A 27,623-nucleotide genomic window follows, 5' to 3' on the forward strand; every position below is an offset into this window, starting at 1 on the left:
ATAGCAGGACAAGTAGAGGCTGTTGTTCAGTAAACATAAAGATAGCAGGACAGGTACTGGCTGTTGTTCAGTAAACATAAAGATAGCAGGACAAGTACTGGCTGTAGTTCAGTAAACATAAACATAGCAGGACAAGTACTGGCTGTTGTTCAGTAAACATAAACATAGCAGGACAAGTACTGGCTGTTGTTCAGTAAACATAAAGATAGAGGGACAAGTAGAGGCTGGAGTTCAGTAAACATAAACATAGCAGGACAAGTAGAGGCTGTTGTTCAGTAAACATAAAGATAGCAGGACAAGTTCAGTAAACATAAAGATGTGGGGAATTCCTATTGTTAACATTTTATTCTGGGGAATTCCTATGAGTAACATTTCATTCTGGGGAATTCCTATGAGTAACATTTCATTCTGGGAAATTCCTATTGTTGATATTTCATTCTGGGGAATTCCTATGAGCAACATTTCATTCTGGGGAATTCCTATTGTTAACATTTCATTCTGGGGAATTCCTATGAGTAACATTCCATTCTGGGGAATTCCTATTGTTGATATTTCCTTCTGGGGAATTCCTATGACTAACATTTCATTCTAGGGAATTCCTATGAGTTTTCCCCGGAATATGGAAGTGCAGAGGCAGTGTTTACATTATTTCTAGCATACAATCTCATGAAAAAAATATGACCATCAAACTAAATATTCATACTATGAATGCCAATCCTGTGGTCATGTGAGTACCATCTTGTCCAATTTGAAAAACTCTATACATGTTAACTTCATTTCACAAAATTACCACCAAGCAGAGATGAACCCACACAATGCCCGTGTCTTGGTCCAACTTGTTAAATATGTTGCATTTCATCAAAAGGTGCATCATGTGCAGAATTGAGCAAAGAATTATTTTGCATGTTTTAGAGCTGACAGATGATGGAAGGTTGCATGTTTGTGCTGGGAAGAATCATATAAAAAAATCTCTGTTATATATTCATTAAAATAAAAAGGAGACTTACAGTGTCTTCTACTGTAAAGAAACCACTAGCTGTTCGGCCACCCTCGATGTAGGCAATACCATTTTCAAACAGATCAAAGAAGTCGTCATCTTCATCATTCATTTCAACACGTATTGTGCGACAGTTGGCACCAAGCAGATTCCTCAGGTTCACAGCATGAATGGCAGCACAGGCTTTCTTGTCCAACTGCAACACAACACACACTAATTACAACTACAAAAGTGTGTGCAAGTACGGGACAGAAGCAGTCCCTTCGCTGCCAGAAGGTCCCAGACATCATTACATACCTCCACACATTTGCCATGTGACACCATTACCTTCAGTTGGTGAAACTCATGACTACAATAACCTCATACCAGATCAAAGTACCTTGCCTCGCGCTGACATAATGAGTGAACACATTTCCACTCTCATGACAGCAGTTCCAGTCTAATGATATTTTAATGGTTAGGAAAGAACAAGCAGGTAGTCCTGTTTCTCCAGTCAGTCACCAGTAGTGATGTCATATTAGTGATGGGTATTGGCCTGAAGTTTGTATTGCATATTTATTGCAATAATAATTCATGTTTGGTGATACGTACAGCAATATATTGCATGCGTTCTTTTCGTGTGAAATTTGTAATGAACCTGAACAAAAACACTCCCTCTGCATGTTTTTGACAACTTTGTATTTTGTTGGATGTTGCTATGATCACAAAGCATGTGTAATAGACACATCATATACAGGAAACTGTTACAAATGGTTTCACTGTTAAAACCACAGGAAAAAGTTGCTAAATTCTTAATTTCCATTTGAGTTGACACCAGTGTAAAATCTTGCAACAAGATGGTATGCATGATTTGAAAAAGGCAATATACCGGTATTTTCTAAACGTATTGTGATACATATTCATTTGTATTTCATATTGTGGTATACCAGCAATATTGTGCACCTCTATGTCATATGTAAATATGTATTGTTGTACATATTTGGTAATTTCTTTGTTGTGAAAATCAGGAGAATACTTAAAAAATCAATCATGAAATAGACTTCGCTAATCTTCACATATTTGTTTATGCAATGAATTACAATATGGATATTCAATGTTCAATATCATAAAATATGTAGACCTCAGCCACAAAAGTTATGAACCTTAGATAATTTGTTTGTTTGAACAATATTTACATAAGAAATTGACAAATTTAGTGTTGAATACCATATTTCTTAACTTTAGACAAACGTTAGAAGATGAATGTCAATGTAACTGCAATGTGTAAATATTTCTTTGGAGTGCAATATTCAATACTGTAATTTCAAATAAACACTTAATGAATATCCATTTCATTTTATTTCATTACTGAAACTAAAGATATTACTTTAAGAAAATAGGTAATAGTTTTATTAAATATATATGCATACATTTTCCTTAGGGATCGTCTTGGTCTTGGAATTGTTTTTGGTCGTTTGATCGACAGAACATTGATATCTTATGATTCACCAGGTGTGTGTTAGTCACAAACGATTCACAATTATTCCCCTCAATTTTAAATATATAATCAATTGTTTCACACTTTTTTTAATATTGTGATCACATGATATTCAACTGTTTGCTTCATTTCTCTAAGAATTGTGAATAAATATAATCCGTGCCAATACCCCGTTGGTCGAACACTGATAATTGCATAAAAACTGAGCTTTTTTCGCATCTTTTATAAAAATTAATTACCTCGTTATTATTGACCAAATTTAATTGTTATGATCTGTTTGTTTCACTGAATTCACTGAAGGGATACGATGTAATTGTTTCTGCGTAAGACAAACACATTTTCATTGCAAATGAAGGGATTGTGTTTGCACAGGTGATGTATTTAATTCCAATTTGCTTCATGGATGGGGTATATAAATTAGCATCAGTTTTGAAGGCTTGTATGTGGGGTCGCTTTGTAGACGGCTATATACAATAACTTACATTAAACTAAGAATTTGCATAGCACATTTTCAAAGTAACAGCTGTTCAAACGCACTTAGACCATGATTGATCTAGTCAAAGACTTTCTTGAAGAGACAGGTTTTGAATGTCTTTTTAAAGTTTGTCAGATTTTCTGTTTCTTGAATTTCTTTTGGCAGATTGCTCAATATCAATGGAAGGTGGTCCTCCAATATTTAACGGCAAATCAAAATATTAAAAATTATGCCTAACTTGTGTGTCATGTCCCATTAAGATACGCAAGGTGGACTTCCGGTTTGGCAATGGCGGGATGAGGATGCAATCGGTGGGGGCTCTAGTCAAAATCCAACATTATCCAAAACATCATGGCCTCTAAGGGCAAATCAAAGAAGGGATCACCAAAAACTAAGAGTGAAGAATCTGTTGGGGGCACTATTTACAGTCAGCAATTCCGGAGGGCCAAGAAACTGTTTCGATGCCAGATTCCGCTCCATCATCGCACACACCACGTGTAGATAACGAATGGAAGGATTTCATTCGAAGTGAACTGAAACTTGTTACGGATAAAATATGCTGTAGCATTGATATAGTCACGGCGGAATTATCGAAAAGAGTTGATGGTGTGGAGTCGGCGACAGATTTTCAGTCAAAACGCATTGATGACTTCGCAAAACAAATGGACTTGACGGAAGTTAGTATGAAAGGCCAAATCAACATGCTGAAAAAGAAACATTTAGAAGCAGAAATGTACTCGAGAAAATCTAATCTTCTAGTCTAGGGAGTGCCAAATACAATCACTACACTAGATTCGCATTGTCGGGGGATATTCAAAGACAAACTAGACTTGGATGAACAGACTGTAGAAAACATGATGTTTGTGAACATACATCGTCTACCGAGATTCCACGAAAGTGACAAACCAAATCCAATCATTATCAAGTTTGTTCTTATGCAAGATAGGGAAGCTATTATGAAGGCTACTTTTGCCAGAGGAAAACGCCTATCAGAGGCTGGACTTTCGATTAGAACGGATCTAACGTTAGACTTGAAGAAACTGCGAGGAAGATTACTACAAAAATCAGCGATCATTCATAATAAACTACAATCTACAGACTCGTGTTCGCGAGAAGGGGACGGATGTTATTCTTTACTACAGAAAAGATATCGGGTCAGATTGGAAAACTCTAGGGGAAGATCAGCATGCCTGCCTAATGAATATTGGATTCTAAGAATATTCAGTGATTGCGAAAATGGTGAAATGTGTTATTTTATTTGACCTACATTCCACTCGTTCAAAAGATTCTTCTACATCTATTATCACATAGTATGGATGGTTCGTTTGGATTATGCCTTGTGTTTTATTCAAGGACAATTCGGGGAATTCTTATATTATTGGGTAAGTGCGCCAATAATGCCTTTATTGTAACTACTTAATGATCTACCCAGGTTTATCGACAGACCGCGAGAAACTTTAGCAATATCATATCACGTGACGCATCATGTGCTTCAAAATGGCGGACATCTGTTTATTTCCTCGTGTTTACATGTTAGGACTCGGAATCCATGACCTGACGACTAATTGCATCTCTGTAAGATGTTAAAATTCTGCCAAAGGATATGTGGATATATTGAATCTACCCATGTTTATCGACAGACCGCGAGAAACTTTAGCAATATCATATCATGTGACGCGTGACGTGGCACGTCATGTGCTTCAAAATGGCGGACATCTGTTTATTTCCTCGTGTTTACATGTTAGGACTCGGATTCCATGACCTGATGACTAATTGCATCTCTGTAAGATGTTAAAATTCTGCCAAAGGATATGTGGATATATTGAATCTACCCATGTTTATCGACAGACCGCGAGAAACTTTAGCAATATCATATCATGTGACGCGTGACGTGGCACGTCATGTGCTTCAAAATGGCGGACATCTGTTTATTTCATCGTGTTTACATGTTAGGACTCGGATTCCATGACCTGACGACTAATTGCATCTCTGTAAGATGTTAAAATTCTGCAGAAGGATATGTGGATATATTGAATGCATTTCACCACCGAGACTAAATGTCAAAGAATCCACTGATCAGCTGCTGATTCTTTTTTCTTTGATTAGAAACTGTTGACACCAGGCGAGTTTGTCGAATATGGTTGTTTTTTGTTGTTTCCTGTGATGAAGATTTTATCACCCTCTTCATGCACAATAAGCACATGTTTAAAAACTGAAACAAAGCCTCCAGAATGTGAGGGGAATTTGTCACCTGAAGTATACAACTGTGTGCAAGGCTAATTGCAAAGAACTCCCTTTTTTTTACCCTTTTTTTAGTTATTTTTATGTTGTTTGTGTGTGTCAGAAATTTTAGTGAAATACTCTCACTGGTCCTGATGATATGGAAATTACTGTTTCCCTTCAATAATGGCTAGTATTGGTTTTAGTTGCTGTTCTGTTAATTGTAGAGGACTACAGGATACTAAGAAAAGAAAAGATGTCTTCAATTTTTAACGATCAAAATTTTACAAACCTGTAGAGGTTATGAATTCTCCGATGAAATCCTCCTTGGGGCACTTATTGCATTTTCCTTGCTCAAGAAAATCTACATGACATAGTTGTAACCATTTTCCTTAATAAAAAATGTTACCACACAAAAAACTTCGTTTTTGTATGATATACGACCACCCTTACGGGGCCTCACCCCCAACGTCGCCTCACGCCAGGGGGAGCAACTCTCACCCAAATCACTTTCCATATGTCAAATGAGAATTCATAACCTCTACAGGTTTGTAAAATTCTCTTTCAGATTAAATCCTCCTTGGGGCACTTATTGCATCAAGACAGACTCACAAAGATAATCTAGGAAGTGGCATCCACCAGCAACAGGCGTAAATAAATACATCGTATTTGATTTTTTACCAGAATAAAATATTGAGTTCAATAAATGGAACCAACCTTATCGTGATGCACCACCATCGAAAGGCGGGGGCTTGAGACAGGGCGTGGTCGGCCATATATTATGATAAAGCCTGTTTTTGCAGCTTGTCATAAGTTGAGAACTCGAAACACCTCCCACCCACCCACACTTTTTTTGAACAAGTGATATAGGGGCGTAGATCACGAGAGACCATAACCAGCGCTGAGCTAGGCCAGAGGGTCCCCGAGGATCGAAGGAGTGCGTGTGCAAAATACGAGTATTATCGAGTAGTAAGGACTGATATTTATCGACCGCAGAAGATCAAATCCGGACCATTACTGAGCAGTATAACCGGAGGACTGTCTAAAATCTCGAATGCTCAATTGGCTAAAGATTAGAACTTTTCCCAGTTCGGAGAACTGACTGACCAAACCGAGTACGCTCGCTTGAGTGTTTGTCGAGTTAGTAAGGTTTGATGAATTGTGCTCGGCTGGCTCCAAATAGCCGCGGAGCAGATCTGCTCAATGGGCAGAGCCGCGGCGTACGCTTTTGACGCAGCCACTGCTCTAACCTAATGAGCCTTCCACCTGGTAGGGGGATCCCTGCCTGTAAGCGTATACGCTGTACAAATGGTTGAAACTATCCACCTCGAGATAGATTGTTTACTCGCAGGTGAGCCAGCCTTCCTACCGCCTTAACAGCAAAATAGTTGGTTATCCTTACGGACACCCATATTTCTGCTGATATAGGCCTTGAGAGTCGTGTGGACATCCAAGACATGAGCATGTCTTGCAATGGTCCCCGACGAGGAAGGCTGTGAAAGAGCAGGTAGCCCAATAGGAGCTGTTCATGTGGAAGCGTGTGCGACCCTAGGATGGTAAGAGTCCGGTAGTCGAAAACTGACTCTGTCCCGGTGATATTTATCGACCGCATGGAAGACAGTTATTTTGGGATCGGCTGACATAACACGAATGTCGCCTACCGTCTGCCGGACGTTACCGCCACAAGGAACGCCGTCTCCCAGCTCAACAGCTGAAGAGAGAGACGACAGATCCCGAAAGGAAGGACCGGACAGCCAATCAAGAATGATTGACAAGTCCCAAGGGACTGATCCGCCGGACTGGCGGTCGGATCCTGTCCACACCTGCTAAAAAGCGCTGCACTAATGGGTGTGCACCCAGAAGTGACCTGTCGACAGGGTCGTGAAAAGCTGTGAGTACCCTCGGACTGTTGATTCGGCCAGGCGGTCATATAGTCGCGACTGGAGAAACTCAAGCACGGAAACGAGATCTGCAGAAAAAAGATCTGCAATCCCTCTATCGACTCACCAGGGCGCATAGCAGGCCATTCTATCGTACTAAACTCCCTCCGCGAAGCCAGTATTGTGTCTGCAACTCGTGCAGGAATACCGCTCTTCTGGAGGCGATTCCTGACAGTGGCCAAGCCACCCATTGAATCCTGGGTTTCGGGTGGAGGGCCCCGTTCTGGGATATGAGGTCCGGTCGTAAAGGTAATATAACAGGAGGCTGAGCCAGAAACCTGAGTATTACTGGAAACCCACTCTGCGCCGACTAAAGAGGTGCCAGGAGCACAATTAGTCGTGCAGGCTGAGTGCCTAGCTGAGACAGGACCTTGGAAATCAGAGGTAATGGGGGGAATGCCCACAGAACTGTCCGTCCAATCTAGATGGAAGGCGTCCGGTGCCACCGACCTCGGGTCGTGGGCTCGGGAGCAGAATGTTGGTGTCTGGTGATTTACCCCAGACGCAAACAGATCCACCTGTAACGGCTTGTATAACAGGGAGAAAATCCCGAATATCCCTGGGTCGAGCCTCCACTCGTGAGGAGCGAGGATCCGGCAAGACAGAGCGTCCGCACGGACATTGTCCACCCCAGGGAGATAAACAGGTAGCACCCTGATATCGTGAGAGTCGCACTATAGTAGGAACAGCCACGTCTTTCGTCAAGCGACGGAGACGCCGTTCCCCCCTGCTTCCGGATGTAAGTCATCGCCGTTTGGTTGTCCATCTCTAGACGAACCACTTGGCCACGAAGCAGATCCGGGAAGCGTTGGAACACCAACCTGACCGCTCTCAGTTCTAGCACATTGATATGCAGTTTGATCTCCTGCTGGGACCATAGTCCCGAGGCAGTGTGATCATTCAGAACACCTCCCGAGCAAAGTCTCGAGATCTTCCGAGTTCGCCCAAAGTCGACGGAGTGCTTGTTGAATGGGACTCATTCTCAAGCGCGCCCGCCAGACCAAATCCACTGTCGCCGCCATGTTGTCCAGTAACTGGAGCCATGTACGAGCAGTGTGACTTGCGCTTAAGGGACTTGATTGATATCTTGTGACAGAGATACACGTCCTTTCACCGTGTTGAAATTAGCCACTAGGAAGACTAGATTCTGAGGGGGGCTCAGATCTGACTTCTTGAGATTGACCATCCACCCTAGAGTGATCAGAATGTTGTGTTGTTGTGTAGCTATCTGACTCAGGGATTGCAATAGAGCTCTTAGTAACCAGTCGTCGAGGTACTGATGGCAGAACCGACCTTTTGACCTGGCCACTTGGGCGGGAATCAACATCAGCTTGGTGAACACCCTCAGTGCCGTGGAGATCCCGAATGGTAGAACCCTGAACTGATAACACCTCCCATCGAAAGAAAACCTCAGGTATTTCTTGAACTCGGGGTGTATTGGTATGTGGAGATAGGCGTATTTTAAGTCTATTGACGTTAGCCATTCTCCTGTCTCGACATTTGAGATCACTGTTTGGTGACTAGGAAACAAGTCGAGTAGAAGCTCTCGCTTTCCTGTCCCTCGGGACCTGGTTCGATCGCAGCTTTCATAAGAAGTGTATCGACCTCGGCATGGAGGAATTCCGCCTTCTCTCGGGTAGCAGGCACCGGAGTGTGCTTTATCCCGGAGGAGGGGTGGGGCGGATGATGTTTCCACCGAGGCAAATGGCCATCCCTTAAAGTGGATGGGGTCCGGGGATTGTGATGTAACTGTCTCCCATTCCTTCAGGAATAGAGCCAGTCGGCCGCCTACGGGGACATCCGGCTAGAGGCAGTGGACCCCGCCTTTTGGCAGTTTGATAACTTGCGACTGTGGGTTCACCCAGGGCTCTTCGGGCGCGAATGTGAACCCATCGTTCCCAGCCCCGCGAAAAAGCTGTTGGCCTTGACCAGCTGCCTTGCCCCGGCCCGTGCCTCTCTTGCTCCTCCCGGCGCCCTTATACCTGAAGGAAGCGGCGGCTTCCAAGCAGGTGTGGACGTCTGACCCGTGCGTTAGTGTAGGAGGGGACAATTGGAGAGGCCCGCTTACGCGGTTTTAATGCTTGGTACCTCCAAACAAGGCCTTAGAGTCTTTGATGGAAGTATACAATTGATCGGCCTCTCGGACCACCTGCTGAGCCCCAGGGAAGAGGGTGGCACCCTCTTATACGGCAAAGCAAGTAGGTCTTGGCGTGTGTAAGTCGAGTATTTAGATACCGACATCCACAGCCTGCGCATGCCCATAACAGCGCACATCATCTGCGAGGCACAGCTACGAATAGCGTCCCGTGCAAGATAACTGAACTTCCGTTAGTTGCGCGGCCAACTTCCGTTAGTCGGCCGGCCCCTCTCCCGCTAACTCCCTCTGTACAGCCGACAGATACGCGGAGTGTACGGACACACGGAGCTGTTGGCATGTATTATGATATTGCTCCTCGAAGCATATGTAAGCAGCCTTCAACTCCACACCACACGCTGGAAAGGGGGGGCAACCGCCGGCCCTGCTTGACCTTAGTCAAGTTGGGTGTCTCCGACTCTTGCATGGGCGCAGCCACCTGAGTCAGTACCTGGATAATCCTGTCCCGCACATGCCTCTGCACACGGCCCGAGGCCGAGTCCCGATGCCGAGGTGCGGGAGGTTCAAGGGAACCCACCTGGCACTGGGCTAGGTATCCACTAGTGGAAGCCTTGGCCTCGGAAGAGGCGTCTGGCCCTGCTAGGGAAAATTGTGCGTCGGTAGTGCACGGGCCGGGGCCGGCCACCCCTCCGCTGGGGAGCGACCTCGAGCCAGAGCCGAAGAACGGTCTCGTATCGTCCCCGAGACAAAGGGAACCAACCTGGCTCCGGGCTAGGTATCCACTAGTGGAAGCCTCGGCCTCGGCCTCGGAAGAGGCTCCGCCGACGCCGGGCATAACAGAGATCTCGAAGCCGCGTCCGGCGCCAACAACGTGGAAGGTTCAGCCCGTAGCTCCTGCCGGAGCCAAGACTTCACCTCCTCCATCATCGACGCAGAAAAGTCTGCCAAAGACAGTGCAGGAGAGGGTGCAGTGCTTACTACGGGGACCCTTGAGCCTTCTCCCCCGGCCCCCAGAGAGGGAGCGGGGGAGACAATCTTGGCAGCTTTTTTACCCTTTTTAGATGGGGAGGGGGGGATGTCTTAGTAGATCTGATATCTACCCCCGCCTTTAATAGACCCCTTTAAAGTGGAACAAGTCAACTTGTCTCTTTTTGGGGGCCCCGGGGGGTAAAGGCAATGTCCTCCATCAGACATATTAGGCAGCGTTCGTGCCTGTCTTAGAACAACCCGTACACAGTTTGAAGGTCTTGTAAACAAGACCGTAATTTCTGAGGTTGGCGCGAAGGGTTTTAACGTGTATCAGTGCGATATAAAGATCGGAAAGATACGTGCATAAATTGTAAAACTAGAAGCAAAGGCGTAATGTAGAATGCGATTTGTAACGCGATACTAATAGCCAATGTCGTAGTATAATTATAACACCAAAGGGGCGTGTTACACGCTAAGGTGTAAAACCCGTAAAAAAGGTAAGTGTAGTTTATGAATTAACACACCACCTTGGGTTTTGTAAAGGAAAAAATTGTAGACCAATGCTGTATGATATAACAAAACCCCAAGCCATTTCTTAATGGCCTTGGTGTTACATGTATCAGCACGTGGAACTACAATATGGACGCCATTACGGCCATTTGAATTCAAAGGTACCGTGCACGTGGCGTATAATTACATCTCTTTAACTTCACAATGCGAGGTATTACGCCTTTGCAATGAAAGAAATGTACCATACATACAGTTTGGTCTGCCATGGTTCTTGTCGAACGATAGATTTCTCTTATTTTGTCTTGTGTAAAAAAACAAAACGTCTGTCTCTTACAGATGACATAAGGAAAGTGATTTGGGTGAGAGTTGCTCCCCCTGGCGTGAGGCGCCGTTGGGGGTGAGGCCCCGTAAGGGTGGTCGTATATCATACAAAAACGAAGTTTTTTGTGTGGTAACATTTTTTATTAAGGAAAATGGTTACAACTATGTCATGTAGATTTTCTTGAGCAAGGAAAATGCAATAAGTGCCCCAAGGAGGATTTAATCTGAAAGAGAATATATTCACTGTATCTTTTACAAGATACACATTTTTCCAAAGAGCAAGAACCCATTATAAGAGCACAATGGGGTTATGACACTATTTTTAACTCTAAAAATAGTCAATCTAGAGGAGTGGCAATTTTATTCAATAGAAATGTGGATTATAAAATACATAATTCTCATACTGATGACAATGGGAATTTGCTTATTTTAGATATTACAATTTGTGATAGACGTTTAACATTAGTGAATATGTATGGCCCAAATACAGATTCTCCTGATTTTTTTGAGCATGTTAAAGTCATGGCTAAGAATATTGGTAATGGAGACTATATTTTCTCAGCTGACTGGAACCTAATCTTAAATAGCACTATTGATGTAGATAATTATGTTAACATCAATAATCCTAAAGCTAAAGAAAAGGTTTTAGAACTTATTGGAGACTTAAACTTAGTAGATGTCTGGCGAGATTTCAAACCTGACTGTAAGAAATTTACTTGGCGCAAAATGTCTCCACTAAAGCAAGCAGGATTGGATTATTTTTTTATCTCTGAAACTTTATACCCTTTTATAACAAATGCTAGGATTAAACCAGGATATAGAACTGATCACTCTATTATTGATATTGATATTTCATTAAAAGATACAAAAAAACGTTCTACTTATTGGAAATTTAATACATCGTTACTGACGGACAAAAACTATGTAAAGGAAGTTAAAGAAACTATTTTGAAAATAAAAACTCAATATGCTTTGGACTATCAAGGTGATTTTATTGATACAGAAAACCACTTACTTCAATTTAACATAAATGATCAATTATTTTTTAAAACATTATTAATGGAATTTAGAGGTAAAACAATTTCCTATTCAACTTTCAAGAAAAAGGAAAGAATTGAAAAAGAAAAGAATTTATTAGATGAAATTGAATCTATTGAGAACTTGCCCACTATTACCTATGAATTGTTAGAGGAAAAAAGAAATGAGTTAGAAGATATAAGGAAACATAAAATGGCAGGTATAGCTATTAGATCTAGAACTAAATGGATAATGGAAGGTGAAAAAATAAGTAGTTATTTTTGTTATTTGGAAAAAAGGAATTTTGTAAGCAAATCAATTACTAATCTGGAACTAAAAAATGGCTCTACTATTACGGATAGTACTGAAATAATTACGGAAGCTGCAAACTTTTATGAAAATTTATATAGTAGCAGAGAAGATTGGATACATGATGTTGATCTAGACTCTATTCTTAACAAAAATACTTTACCAATTTTAGACAAATCGGCTAATAAAGATTTGGAGAATATGATTACTTTAGAAGAATTAGCTATAGCGTTAAAAAACATGCCAAATAAAAAAGCCCAGGTTCAGATGGATTTCCTTCAGAATTCTACAAGTTCTTTTGGAAAGATATAGGACAATTTTTATTGAGATCTCTAAATTATGGCTTAAAGACAGGAGAATTGTCAGTTACTCAAAAACAGGGGGTCGTTGTTTGTATCCCAAAGGGTGACAAGCCAAAACGTTTTTTGCCAAATTGGAGACCTATTTCATTACTTAATGTTTCCTATAAATTAGCCTCATCATGTATTGCAAATAGAATTAAAGCAAAACTTCCATTTATTATTAATGAAGACCAAACTGGCTTTATGTCTGGCCGTTATATTGGGGATAACATTCGTTTGAAATATGATATGTTATTGTATACTGAAAAGAAAAAAATACCTGGCTTACTTCTTTTGATTGACTTTGAAAAAGCCTTTGATTCTATTGCTTGGTCTTTCATTGACAAATGTTTGAAATTTTGGGGTTTTGGAGATAATTTAAGAAAATATATTTCTACTTTTTATGTTAATATTAAGAGTGCTATGTCTATAAATGGTAACATGTCCTCTTGGTTTAATATTCAGAGAGGTTGCAGACAGGGTGACCCATTGTCTCCTTATATATTTATTTTATGTGCAGAAATATTGTCGAATTTGATTCGCTCTAATGCTAATATCAAAGGTATTTTTATTGAAGACAAAGAATTTTTGATGTGTCAATATGCTGATGATACTGAATTACTTTTAGATGTTAGTCAGTCCTCTTTTGAAGCTACTATTGAAACACTTAATTATTTTGCAAATATTTCTGGTCTGAAAATTAATTATGATAAATCTCAGGCAATTTGGATTGGTTCCAAAAGAGGTTGTAAAGATAAGTACATGGAGAATTGTCCAATAAGCTGGAACCCAGAGGTATTTAGAATTTTAGGTATTAAATTCTCAGTTGATTTGAAAAAAATGTCAGACTTAAATTTTAAAGATAAGTTGTATGAATTGAAAGTAATAATTCAGAAATGGATGAAAAGAGTTATTACACCAATTGGCAGAATTGTAGTTATAAAATCTCTACTTGTATCCAAGCTTACCTATTTGTTGTTATCATTGCCGGATCCCTCCCAAGAATTTCTTAAAACATTAAATGACATGCTCTTAAGTTTTTGTGGAACGGAAAGACTGATAAAGTTAAAAGACTTTTAAAGGGAGGGTTAGGTATAATTAATATATTTTTGCACACAAAATCTCTTTAGATTACTTGGATAAGGCGATTATTATGTGGAGATACCAAAAAGTGGAAAGACATCCACAAAGCTGCATTTCCTTTTGTTAATGAGGTCGAAGAGTTTGGATTTCGTTTTATAGAAAAGAAACTGTGTTAGTTTTATAATTTATTTTGGAAAAACTGTTATGAAGCTTTTGTAGATTTTGATAAGAAGATTGTACCAGATACTTTCAGCAGTTTTTTAGCTGAACCTATTTTTTAGGTCAAAGTTAATAAATTACCAATATTCTTGAAAGATTGGGTTGATAAAGGTATCACCCAAATAGCAGACATTGTAAATCATAATCATGAATTCATATCTTTTGAAGAATTCAAAGACATGTACAAGATAAAATCAACTTTCTTGGCTTTTTATGGTATTGTTTGTGGTATTAAGAGATATTTGACCAGTTTGAATTTGACTAAACTCCCTACTGACTCTGTAGAAGAACATCGCTGTGCTATTAAAAAGATCTTCTCTCAAAGGACAGGCTCTAAACATATTTATAATATTCTTGTATTTCTTGATATGAAAACAAGAGGCCAGGAAAAGTGGGAGTTACAGTTTGGAAAATTGAATTGGAATATTATTTGTATTAAGCCTTCTAAAGCAACACAAGAGGTGAAATTGCGTTGGTTTCAGTATCAAATCATACATAGAATACTTGCAACTAATTCTTTGTTGTTTAAAATGAATATTTCTGACACCACTCTTTGTTCTTTTTGCAAATGTTATGATGAAACTATTGTACACATTTTTGGGGAATGTGAACTTGTACAAGTATTTTGGGAAACCTTCTTAGATTGGATAAATAAATGTAGCCATATACATCATATGAAATTAAGTGCTGAACTTGTTTTATTTGGTGTTAAAGAAAATATTGTTACTGACAAAGTTTTTGATTTTCTTATTTTAATAGCTAAATCTTTTATATATTTTTGCAGATTAAAAAAAACAAATCTTTGCTTCACAATATTTCAAAAAGATGTTAGTCTGAGATACAAAATTGAGAAGAATATAGCCTTTACAAATGGTAATGTAGCTACATTTTATAAATCATGGATCTTTTATCACATATTGTTTGAAGAAGCAGAACAGCAATAACATATGTATTTCTTTCTCGTATTTGTTTCTTGCCAGGATCAGTGTTTGAATAATATTTTGAATGCTTGACTGTGTGTATGTTTTGTTATATTTCTTAAAAATCACCTTGGCACCATTTCCAGTACTTGTATTTAATTTTCCCCAAATGTATACATACATTTTCTTCAGAATGTGAGGTGACCATTGCCCTGGATGGCCATCCTCCTCATGTAACGTGGAAAAGGTGAAATAAAATGTTTAAAAAAAAAAAAAAAGATATGCAAGGTCACGTGATTAGAAAGGTGGCATGCACAAAGAATTGCAATGTAATCAGAAGAAAATGACAATGGTTACAATACTTTATGTCTTTTCTCATTTGTAAATTTTATGTACCAATAAGTGCAATTCTAAAATACCATGTACACCACCATTTTAACATATACTGTGATCATGAAAACAATTCTTTACTCAAAAATTCAAAATAACTTCTTAATGAATATTGGGATCAAGCAGAACATTGAATGTTACGATCATTTACAAGTTTACATTTCATAGACACAAGATTATTCAGTATTTTCACATGTTCATGGATGTACTTAGACGAGATGAAAATAGGCAGCAAAATCCTCCCAGGAAATGTCACTCTGATATCTTGAAAGAGTGAAAATGAAAAAGGCAAACTATTGTCATCTGCTATCGCTTCTTGTACTATTTGCTTTGATGCGAGTGATGAATCTTAAAGAAGTAAGATGACCTCAAAATAACCATGGCCGAGAAAATATTAGACATCTCCCTATATTAGACATCTCTCCATATTAGACATCTCTCTATATTACAAAGAAAATTGGTAACTAAAAGCATTAACTGAAAAAAATATTCCGTCTCTTACAAAATCCCCCCATGCGCAGGAATATTAAATGAGCAGTCCCTTACCGTTGCTTTTTCTCCAATCCAGTACCATATCTGCCAGTCTAGGCTGTTAGTTTCATCAATAAATGTCTTCAGGACAATGTAACAGTCTGCCTCATAGAACTTCCCTACCAGGGCTGGAAGTATGATACATAAAAATAGGAAATAGTACCACAATGATCTGCAGCTCATCTGAATTACAAAAAAATAAATCACATTAGAATTCTGTGAGAACTACTTAGACAGACACAGACAGACAGACAGACAGACAGACAGACACACACACACACACACACACACACACACACACACACACACTACATAATGACACATTAATAATTGCTCAGTAATAGGCACAAATGTAATTTTCAAAATTGCTGCTGTGGTGTCAATGTTAAAAACTGGATCCAAAATTCTGTGAACAGTATTTAGAGACACACCATTGATGGGATGCTTGTGATGTTACCATCTCTCTGATGTTACCTACCTTCCTCCACAATGTTGGGCAGAAAGTTTTCTATCTCCCAGCTTGTTAAACCTGCAAAAGACAACAGCAGATTATTCATTCAATAATTCAATAATATTTAGAATTTATCTGTTTCTCCCTCACAGCAAATAATCTACATGATTTACATCTGCTGGAACAAATGTACTGTTTTAGGCCATTTTTGCAATGCACATCATTTACATGTGCTCCGACGTTCATACAGTTTGGCCATCACTCTATGAAGGTTCATACTCCAATGAACTCACACAAAGTGAAGGTCAATTCTTAAGTAATCATCAACTTGTGCTTTGGTGAAGAAATATAGTATATTTTTGAAGATCTGCTCAGGAAGCGAGCACTACCGCCATTTTCAGTCGAAGGCAAAGTCGCTGCCAGGGAAACTCAAAACAATATTTTTTTTAAAAATCCCAAACTATCAAAAGGCACCAGTTTACCACTAGACCTATTTATGTGCCAAGTTTGGTGAAGAAATATTGTATGGTTTTCAAGATTTGTGCCAAGTTTGGTGATTTTCAGTCTAAGTCAAAGTTGTTGCCAGTGAATTTTTTAAAAATCCCAAACTATCATAAGGCACCAGTTCACCACAAGTCCTATGTATGTTCCAAGTTTGGTGACGTTATCACTCATGGTTTTCGAGTTCTGCTCCGAAAACAAAACATGACGGAAGGATGGATGGAAGGAGGGACAGCACCCATTCCTTTATCCCCCCTCCACTCCATGGCGGGTTTAAAAATTGAAACTGTCAGATATACAAAAACACCAACCCGGGCACGGTTGTCCCAGGCACATAAGGCACTGCAATTCGCTATGCAGAAACCTATGATGCCAGAAACATATGACAGTGTGTTCGAATCCCAGTTTGCCCTGGTTGTTTCTAGGTTTATGAGCACCATACTCGTGCATCACTTTCGGCTTGCCTCCCACATTAAGCTGGAATACTATTCAAAGCTGCATAAAACCCGACTCATTGATTTCCTATGTATCCAGAAGCACAGACAATATACGGGTGTATAATCTCTGCTTAAAGTTAAAAAAAGCATTAAACCATGTAGAACCATAAACTATCCCATGAAACAGCATGAATCATACATTACAAACAATGAATTACTTAAAACAATACTGTGCTTAACTATGCACAGCAAGCACCATACATATGATTATAAAGACAACCAATACAAAGTTCTAATCAAACCCATTGTATTACATTTGTTTTGTTTTTTCAAAGTCATTCTTAATTGTGTTGAACAATTAAGTTGCAATAGCAGTGTGTAGGGAGAAAGATTAAGTGTGCATTACATGCTTGCCCGTAATTCCTCCCTGGAATTTTTCTCACTTGCTGCCTGAACATATGATACATTGCAAAAGTAGAGTGCTATAGAGCTTTTCAGGTAAGTGAGATAATCACTCACTCTCAAAACCTGTGGCAGCTTACAGCTTGAATAAGATACGATGTACAGCATTTCAAGGTCAGTGTGTGATAAAGCTATATACTACATATAGCTAAAGGAGATAATCGCTTTATGCGCAATGGTTTATTCTTACAAAACATAGACCAGTTAACTTTAGCAAAAGGAGATACATAACCCCTGAACAAACAATCTCTTTGAGTGAATGACCTCTTTTTGACCCTTTGAGCTCTTTCAGTTTCTTAGTGGATGATGCTAAAACATTTTCCACAATTGAATATTTTTTTCAATTTTTTAGCCTCCCATGAGCTGACCTGGTCCTTCGTTCCTGGTATGCTAAAAATATTCATGTGCAACTCAATGTTGATGTAGTTATCATTACCTGGGATCTGTCCAACAGCTTCATCAAATATTTCCCTGTAGTCCAATTGAGGCCTGGTGAGGTGTTCATCCCATCTCTTGGGTCTTAAACAGAACATGGATGTAAGTACATGTCTCAGATGTGACACTGATGATGCAGGACAAATTAGCTTATATACAGCAAAGCTCTCTACACTTTCAAACACAGTGTCTGCAAGCAATCTTTCAAAAGCCTTCTCCCATGACGTAGTAAGGCCACTACAGTGAAATATTTTGCACAGGTAGATTGATTTTTAGTTAAAATGTCAGTTTCCATAACAGATTCTATTCATCATAACAGACATGTAAAATGATTTGTTGGTGGTACTAAACAATGTCATCTTCATCATGTTCATCAGTCCGCTGGAGGAGGCCATACACTACAGGCTGTGAAGGAATGTGTCTTTTTCCTCCAATAGTGTTAGATATTTTATATTTGTATACTTATCCTGCATTACTCCTTAATGCATTTACTGCTTACTTTTGACAGAAAGAAGCTGTGATAGGTCCTGCTGAAGAGAGTAAAAAGGTTGTTCCATTCCATGAGCAGGATCCCCAACCACCAGCTACCACGTCATCCCGAAAGTGGTATGACAACACGGAACTTTCATATTACTGTTAGTCCCACATTAATTGTCTGAAGTTATCATGGGGAGGCAAGTCTGTGATGGGTGGGCCCTTAGACGTAGTAATGCAGGATAAGTATACAAATATTTTTTTAAATCTAGTTTTTACTAGATTTTCTTTTAACTTATCAAGCCTTTCACCTTTATGCATCTGTATCTGACGATATGTAGGTGAGGATATCTTAGATGTGTACTCAATAAACACTCTCACACAACAAGCAGTCGTCTTCTTCACAGATCAGTAACTGATCAGCCAATCGTGTCCACGGAAAGGTATCAAGGTATGAGTACGTCCGGGTAAGCAAACAGTAAGATCCAATAGCGTGCGCTAGGGTCTAAAAACTGGATTACCAAACAATGTGTTTAAAAGCAGGGAAAATCCCCCTTTACAAGCGCATAATGTAACTCCATGAGTCGGGTAAGGATGGCTTTGGACATGATTAATTGTATTTACAGTGACGAGGGTGGGTCACCTGCTGGGCACAACCCAAAAACGCGAAAGCCCTCAATGTCTTCTAAAACCACGTCCCTCAGGTCAGTGGCTGGCGAAGACTGTGTCTGACCTCCAAAAACATCCTTCCATGATAGCTCTAACTGAACAATTACTGTGAAGAGCCATCATGAAGGCAACTGCCCGAATCTAATGGGGGGGTTATTAGCTTTTGGCGGCATGAGATTGGCAATCTTGTATGCCTAAAGGATGAGAACATGCAACCATTAAGAAACAGTATTGCTGCTGACTTCGGTCATGGACATCTGAAAAAAGGGAATAAATAATTCCATAATTCAATATTGAGCGGCAGACAAAAGATGGTATCGAGAAGAGCCCGAGGTGAACCGCTCAAAGCGTACACAAGTGATGTCAAGCACATGGATCTTGCTCACTCTTGCTGCCGTGTCTAGAGCCAAGAGAATTATTGTCTCCTTAGTGAGTTTAAAGAATGATATAACGTGCAGAGGCTCAAATGGAGTTCAATGCAAACATCGAAGTAGCAAATTCAGATCCCACCCAAGGGGACGAAATTTGGTCTTCTTATCCTCAAGCCTAAAGGAGCATAATTGAGCTTGCAGTTCTGGTATCTTAGTCATTATACGATCTTCCAGTACTGCCAACACTGAATTTCAAGCTACCAATTACTTGCTAATGGTGCTATCCTTCAAGTGTTATCTTGTACGCAGGTGTAGCTGAAACTCAGCCAAGAAATGAGGCATCGCTTTAGTGGGGTCTTGAGCCTTTTCTTTACATTTGGTCTCAAATGATAGCCACTTATCATCATAAAGGCCTCGAAGGTCTATGTGTGAAAGCAATGGCCTGAGCTGCTGTGTGGATGTACTAGTACGTCCATGAACCACCCTCTCCCCGGCCACGACGGCATGATCAAAATCAGGGTGAGGCTCCTGGTTGCCCTTATCCTTTGCACCATCTTGGGAAGAAGAACTGGGGTGAAAAAGTGTACACTCTTAACCCCTCCCAAGGGATGCTTAGCGCATTGACCACTCACGTTTAGATCAGGCAGTTTTGGCATGTGGCGAATAGGTCGCTCCCCTTGGAAGACATGCCGGGAGATACTGAATCCTGTGATATAATCCGCAATGAAGATGGGGGAGCTGAGCCCACAGCAGGTGCAGCCATAGACATTTAGGGGACCAAAAACAGTCGCCTGAGGTGCTACAAGCACTGGATGCGTTGTACATGGTAGGGTAGCTGTATTAACCTGAGGTGCAAGTGGTATGTAAGGTGCCGAAGACACTAGTGTAGACTGCTGGTAGGCAGGTGCGCGCGCAGGTGCCTGTAAAAGGGGTCACGGATTCCCCTCTTGAAATATGGCCTGATTAAAAGAGTCCATGTAGGGTGCCGGCTGTAAGAGGACTTGTGGTGCTGCTGGTAACCCGGAGGCGCAGTTTAACCACTGGTCATGATGGAAGTCAGCACAGGTAGAGTTGAAGCTCGAGGGCACAGCTAAGGTGGAGTTGCCAAGTATTGCAGGGATAGCATAGGTAGGCACATTACCAACATTGTTTGCTGCGCTTGAGCTGTAGATGCTGGCGTAGAAGCTACAATAATGCTCTGCGCTTGGGTAGTGTGAAGAAACAGCAGGATGTCGGAGGTCCCCGTGGGCGTGGATAGCGCCCAACCCGTTTAAGTGGTAGGTCAGATGGTAATCACTGGGGAGGTCTGCAATGTAGACTCCTGAGAATCCGACATCCTCCGCAGAGATAGCTACATGGAGAATACCTGCTCATACCTGTCAAATCCTGAGGGGGAAAGTGGTGAACAAAAATTACACTGTTAGACACGACATACAAAATTAGTACCCGGTACGATTTAAACACCGTGAGTACAGATGTACAGATAGCACAATGCTCGTTGTACTATTTGCAGTGGTAATCAAATCTATTAAAGATAATAAATTGGAAACGAATTACAGTTGAAGTTGTAAATAGATTGATTATCCATAATTGGATAATCAAGCTGAATTCAAAATAATGGATTTATGTTATGATATAGGAATTGTATTAGAGTATAACAACTGAGAAAGTAACTTGTGCAAGAAACTTGTATAACATGAACCAATTTACGGTGAAGTTGCAATGAATACGATACCCAATTATGGAGAACAAACAAAGTATAAATTCAAAATAATGGATATAGAGCGTATTATAATATGTATTTTACATTATAAACGTCAATAGATGGCTAAAGGTGTACACACACAAATCTAACACCTAGCTGACAATGAAATACAATACGAAAGGACAACGCATGAAAGACTGACAAATATCACCTTCAATTGCTAATAATAAATATTACTGCATATAAATAATGTCAAACCAAACACCACCCGTTCACAGGGGGAAGGGGCTAGGTTGAAAGCAAGTTGAAGACCACAGGAAACAGCAAAAGACTGAGGACCAATTTAGCAGAAGATGTTATCTATCAAGTGACCAAGAGAAATATGGAAGTTCCGTGACGTCACCACCTCTGGGTTGACACGACAGCTGGTGATTAGGGTTCCTGCTCATTGAATAGGAAATCATATCTTCATTTCTGTCAAAAGCATTAAGGAGTAATGCAGGATAAATTTTTAAAAAAATAATAATAATGTTAACACAACATATTACATGTTTAGATATGTTGGCTTGAGTTATTTACATGGCTGAGGTTACATTTTAGATAACATTGCTACTTATTTCACAAGTTCAGTATAGATTTTAGGTTTCATGAAGTTTGGTTATTTGATACAATGCTTATGGAGCTGGTCCACTGTTCAAGGTCTATATCGTCAAAGACATGTGATACCTCTATAGGAGATGGATAACTCTGGTCTTATATACTGATGTACCTCTTCATTACATTAGAACACCAAGCTAACTAGGGCATACACCTGTCTACTGTATATGTAAACACACTCCAGTCTGCCTCCGAGAGTAAATGTGTCAAGTCAGATCTGCTTCTTGTTTTTCTGTAATTATTGTTTGGATAACACGGGATATTGAAACATCATAGCAGCGGTGCGGAATTAACTTGATGTTGATGTTTACCGCTAGAATTGACGCTGTCAGTAGTGCTGGGTGCCTACACGGATTGAACTGTTCACTAAGCGAGTGAGTATTTCTCGGACCTCGGCAGAATCGCACGTGCCTTGCGACTACAGGACTTTGATTATTCTTGATTAATTGTGCATTTTGGTGAATGAATGAACATTTCACACGAATTTCACATTCGATTTCCTAACTGATGAACATTATGGATGGTCAGGAAGAACATGAACCGGACAGACATGACGACCATGTTGGCGCGCAGATGTCACATGGTAGGAAAATGCCGTTGCCGAATTTGACACCTCCACTGCCGCTGAAAATGTCGGGTGATTTGGCAGATAATTGGAGAATGTGGAAACAGGCATGGCAGAACTTTGTGATTATTTCACAACTAGATGATTACCCAATGAATTATCAAGCTGCTGCTTTATTGCATTCTATAGGAACTGATGCACTAAAAGTCTACAGTGCAATGGAATTCTTGCCGGAAGAGCACAGGGATGTGACTACTATTATGGCCAAATTTGATTAACACACAATTGGAGAAACTAATGAGACGTATGAACGATACATTTTGAACAATCATGTACAGTCAGATGGAGAAAGTTTTGAGGAATACCTCACAGCTATTCGCACACTCTCAAAGAGCTGTAACTTTTTTGAATGTCTACGTGAATCACTATTAAGGGACAGAATAGTGACAGGGTTCAAAGACCCCAACACCAGGAAAAGGCTTTTACAGGAAACTAAACTGTCACTGAAATCTTGCATTGCAAAATGCAGAAGTGCTGAAGCAACCAATGTAAGAATTAAAGCCATGAATTCTGAAGATGTACATCATGTCAGCAGACATTCAGCAGGAAACAAGTCTCATAAATACAGAGAGAGGACTGGTAAATCTCAACCTGTACAAGGGCCAAGCATGTCGCAGAAGGCAGGATTTTTACAGCTATGTAAGTTTTGTGGATACAAATGCATTATGGACAGACGCAAATGTCCAGCCTGGGGAAAGACATGTACCCTGTGTAAGGTAAGGAATCATTATCAGCAATGTTGTCGACACGGTAACAACAAAGCTAGCAAGATTCACTCTGTCTCAGATAATTAAGACAGTGGAGCAGAGGAAGATGATTGTCTTGAAGTGATCAGCAGTGTGTCATTGGATCCGGATGTTGAAGTTTGCAACCAGGTTGGAAAGAAAGCAGGCTCAGATATTTTCGCTCAGATGATTGTGGAGCATGATACCAATGTAAAATTCCAGTTGGATTTTGGAGTGTCAGTAAACATTTTACCACGGAGATTACTTAATGCTGATACTGATGTCACACACACTTCGAAAATGCTTCATATGTGGAATGGTTCACTGGTACACCCTGATGGTGTAACAAGACTGCTGATTCAAAACCCCCAAAACAAGAAGGCTTACAGTGTAGAATTTGTTATTGTGTCCGATGACACAAATCATCTTGTACCTTTGTTGGGCTCCAAAGCGGTGCAGCAGATGGGACTGCTAACAGTGAATGTGGACAACTTTGTTTCTGTTTGTTCAGTTTCACAGCCAGGACCAACATTAGTCAAAGAGAGGAATTCTGAGACTATCATTAAGACTTTGAAAATATTGAAGGGGAACTTGGGACCTTGCCTGGCAAAGTTCACCTGCAGGTGAATCCTGAAATAACCCCAAGCGTCTCACATCAGAACAGAGTGCCTATCTCACAGAGAGAGGAATTGAGACAAGAACTTATTATCGTCTTATGAAACTAGGTGTCTGGGTACCTGTGGATGAACCAACAGATTGGGTTAGCTCGTTAGTGATAGCACCCAAGAATTCAGGGGGAATTAGAATTTGTATTGACCCCAAGCGCTTAAATGAGGCACTTCGTTGTAAGCATTATCAGCTGCCTACGATCGAGGAAGTGTTGCCTGATCTGACAAATGCGAAGGTCTTCAGTACATGTGACTTGTCTGCTGGATTTTGGCATCTTGAACTTGATCTTAAATCCAGTTTGCTGTATACTTTTGGAACTCCGTTTGGTCGGTACAGATGGACTAGACTACCATTCTGGGTTAGTGTATCCCCTGAAATCTTCCAGAAACGCTTAAACCAAGCTTTGGAAGGACTACCAGGTGTCAGATGTATTGTGGATGACATCCTGATCTATGGTTCAGGGTATGACAAGATGACAGTGCAGCTTGACCATGACAAGAATCTGGAATGCCTTATGCAGCGTTGTCAGAAACTTGGTATCAAGTTGAAGAAGGAGAAACTTAAGTTGTGCAGAAAAGAGGTTACCTTTCTTGGTCACATCATCACTGATCAGGGACTTAAGTGTGACCCACAGAAAATAAAGGCTGTGTTGGAAATGCCAGCACCACAGAATGTTGAGGACATTCAACGCTTCTCAGGGTTCTTCAACTACCTTGCGAGATATTTACCTCGTCTGTCGGGGTAATGCAACCATTTCGACAATTAACACATATTGACGTGGACTGGACATGGATGGAGGCACACGAGAAAGCCTTCACTGAAGTGAAAAAACTGGTTACGGAAGCTCCAGTATTGGCATACTACAATGAAGCTGAAGACCTGACACTGCAGTGTGATGCAAGTTCCACTGGACTAGGTGCTGGGGTGTTACAACAAGACAAGCCAATGCCTATGCTCGTCGTGCCCTAACACCGGCTGAGTCCAGATATGCACAGATTGAAAAGGAAATGCTGTCTGTTGTTTTCGGACTTCAAAAGTTCCACACATACACATTTGGTCGGAAAGTTACAGTGGAAAATGATCATAAACCACTAGAAGCAATAACCAGCAAACCCTTAAACTGTGCTCCTAGACGACTACAGTCTATGATTCTGGCTATGCAACAGTATGACGCCACTATCAAGTACAAGAAAGGGGCAGATGTTGTTTTGTCAAGAGCATATTTGCCAAGCACAGAGCCAAAGATTGAAGAGCCTTTCAGTCAGGTGAACATGGCAAAGTTTTTTCCGATAACAGATGACAGGATCAAGCAGATCAGAGAAGAAACTGAAAAGGACGAAACTCTGCAGAAACTCAAACAAGTCGTGTTAAGTGCGTTGCCAGAGGAGGGAGACTCTTTGCCGATAGAGTTATACCCATACTCCAACTGTAGAGACGAGATCACAGTACAAAATGGTCTCATATTCAGAGAAGAAAGGCTGGTCATACCTCACAACCTGAGAACAACAATGAAAACCAGGATCCATACTTCTCACCTAGGGATCAAAGGTTATTTACGGCGTGCAAGAGAGAGTTTGTATTGGCCTCACATGCCTGACGACATTAAACAGTACATCAGTACTTGCGAGTTGTGCTGCAAATACCAGGCAGACCAGCAGAAGGAGACACTACAGACTACTGAAACCAGACCGACCATGGCAAAAAGTGGCATCAGATTTGTTCACACTTAATGATAAGGACTATCTGATAACCGTGGATTACTACAGTAACTTCTGGGAAGTGCACTACCTGTCAGACACCAAGTCTACTACAGTTATCAAGAAGCTAAAGGCACACTTTGCCAGATATGGGATTCCGGACCAGCTGGTTAGTGATAAAGGACCTCAGTTCTACTGGGAGGAGTTTCACAAATTTGTCATTGATTGGGACATAGAGCACTTAACCTCAAGTCCTCACAACAGTCAAGCCAATGGAAAGGCAGAGTCTGCGGTTAAGACCGCAAAGAGACTACTACGGAAAGCAAAAGTATATGGCAATATTGGACTACAGAAATACACCAACTCAGGGACTCGGCTCTAGTCCTGTGCAACGACTTATGAATAGACGATCAAAGACTCTCCTTCCAACAAGTGAAGCTCTGCTGAAGCCGAGAACAGTGAACGGTGAAAGGGAAAGACTTTGTCGGAAACAGCAGAAACAGAAGTCAGCCTATGACAAATCAGCAAAAGATTTAACGCCACTAGAAGAAGGTGATACTGTTAGGATGAAGCCATTCACTATGAATGACAAAGTATGGAAAAAGGGAACAGTGCTAAAGAGACTTGACGAGAGAAGCTATGAGGTAGACACACCTACAGGAATACTCCGACGTAACCATGTACATTTGAGGAAAACAGCTGAACAACATTCTTTGATTCAACCACCTGTCAAAGTTGAAAGTGAACAGAGATTCAGAAAGCCATTAATGTCAAGAGAAAAGCTTATGCCATCTAACAGTCCTACCAGCAGCAGGAGTAATGAGAAGACTTCTCCTGTGACTCCGCCTGTGACACCGATGAAGACTGACAGACCAACGACTATCATGAAGCATGCACAGACTACACCACCTACTACCACCAGAAGTGGCCGTTCAGTGAAGTTGCCCAAACATCTCAGAGACTTTACAGTGTAGAGTATAGTTGTGCTCAAGTTCAACAATTATATGTTGAAGCCTCATTTAACAGTCATTCTATTCTGTTAATGTGAGTGAATGTTTACAGACCAGTAAGGTCATGGACACTAATTTGATTCACTTACAGTTATAAGGCCTTCATAATTTAATAGCTTTATAATATGAAAGATACCCTAAATGTTAATTCAAAATAATGTAAACTGACTTAGATGCCAGTATAATTTTGATATTATCAAGGAGTGTGTGCCAAAGTTTCCTATGGACTCATGGACTCTTAAAGAAGAAGGGATGTTGCAATATCGAGGAATGACTGCTCCCTATCATATCACAATAATCCAGTACAATAACTGATCCTTGTACATCCAGGCTTTTTAAGATCATGGCCATGGAGAGTAAATGTGTCAAGTCAGACCTGCTTCTTGTTTATCTGTAATTAGTGTTTGGATAACACAGGATATTGAAACATGTGGCAGCAAATGTATTGTGGCTGGAGCAGAATCAGTTCAGTTCCAGGTTCATTGACATTTGTTTACACCATCTCAGCATCTCTTTATCAACAATTTTTTTTTTCCATTAACATATTGGGGAGATATTCTCCTTCAATATATATTTTGAATTTAGTCACTTGTCATATTTTGATGCAGTGTTTCACAGATTATGTGAGTTGCAGAGTTACTATATAATCTGGAGATGAGATATTATCCAAGAGTTTGCCACTAACGTGGCTATATCCCCCGCCCCTGTTGCAGAATGTATGACATACTTAAATCTAAACAAACCCTTTATGGTTTATGAGTTATGCTCCGGAAACCAACCTTACCCTCACAGAACCTAAGTCCATCTTGTTGTCAAGGAAACATAAACAAATTTCTAAAATTTCTAAATAGCAAAAGGCACCAGTTCAGCATGTACCTGACATACCTGCAAAGATTCATAAAATATTATTGAACGGTTTAT

The 27,623-nt window shown here is 40.4% G+C and overlaps 1 protein-coding gene across 4 annotated transcripts in view; it reads right to left on the reverse strand.

The window, feature by feature from the left end:
* LOC139468131 (protein flightless-1 homolog) overlaps positions 1 to 27,623 on the reverse strand; it is a 139,209-nt gene that overhangs the window by 53,419 nt on the left and 58,167 nt on the right. For all 4 annotated transcript variants that reach the window (XM_071249893.1, XM_071249892.1, XM_071249894.1 and 1 more), the window contains 4 exons: positions 18,102 to 18,184; positions 16,293 to 16,343; positions 15,830 to 15,942; positions 1,008 to 1,193 (listed from right to left, as the gene is read on the reverse strand). In XM_071249893.1, the coding sequence (XP_071105994.1) occupies positions 1,008 to 1,193; positions 15,830 to 15,942; positions 16,293 to 16,343; positions 18,102 to 18,184 (433 nt within the window). The remainder of the gene's footprint in view (positions 1 to 1,007; positions 1,194 to 15,829; positions 15,943 to 16,292; positions 16,344 to 18,101; positions 18,185 to 27,623) is intronic.

The sequence above is a fragment of the Haliotis cracherodii genome, unplaced genomic scaffold, assembly GCF_022045235.1.
Source record: "Haliotis cracherodii isolate W230 unplaced genomic scaffold, xgHalCrac1.p SCAF_2, whole genome shotgun sequence".
Classification (NCBI taxonomy): Eukaryota; Metazoa; Mollusca; class Gastropoda; order Lepetellida; family Haliotidae; genus Haliotis; species Haliotis cracherodii.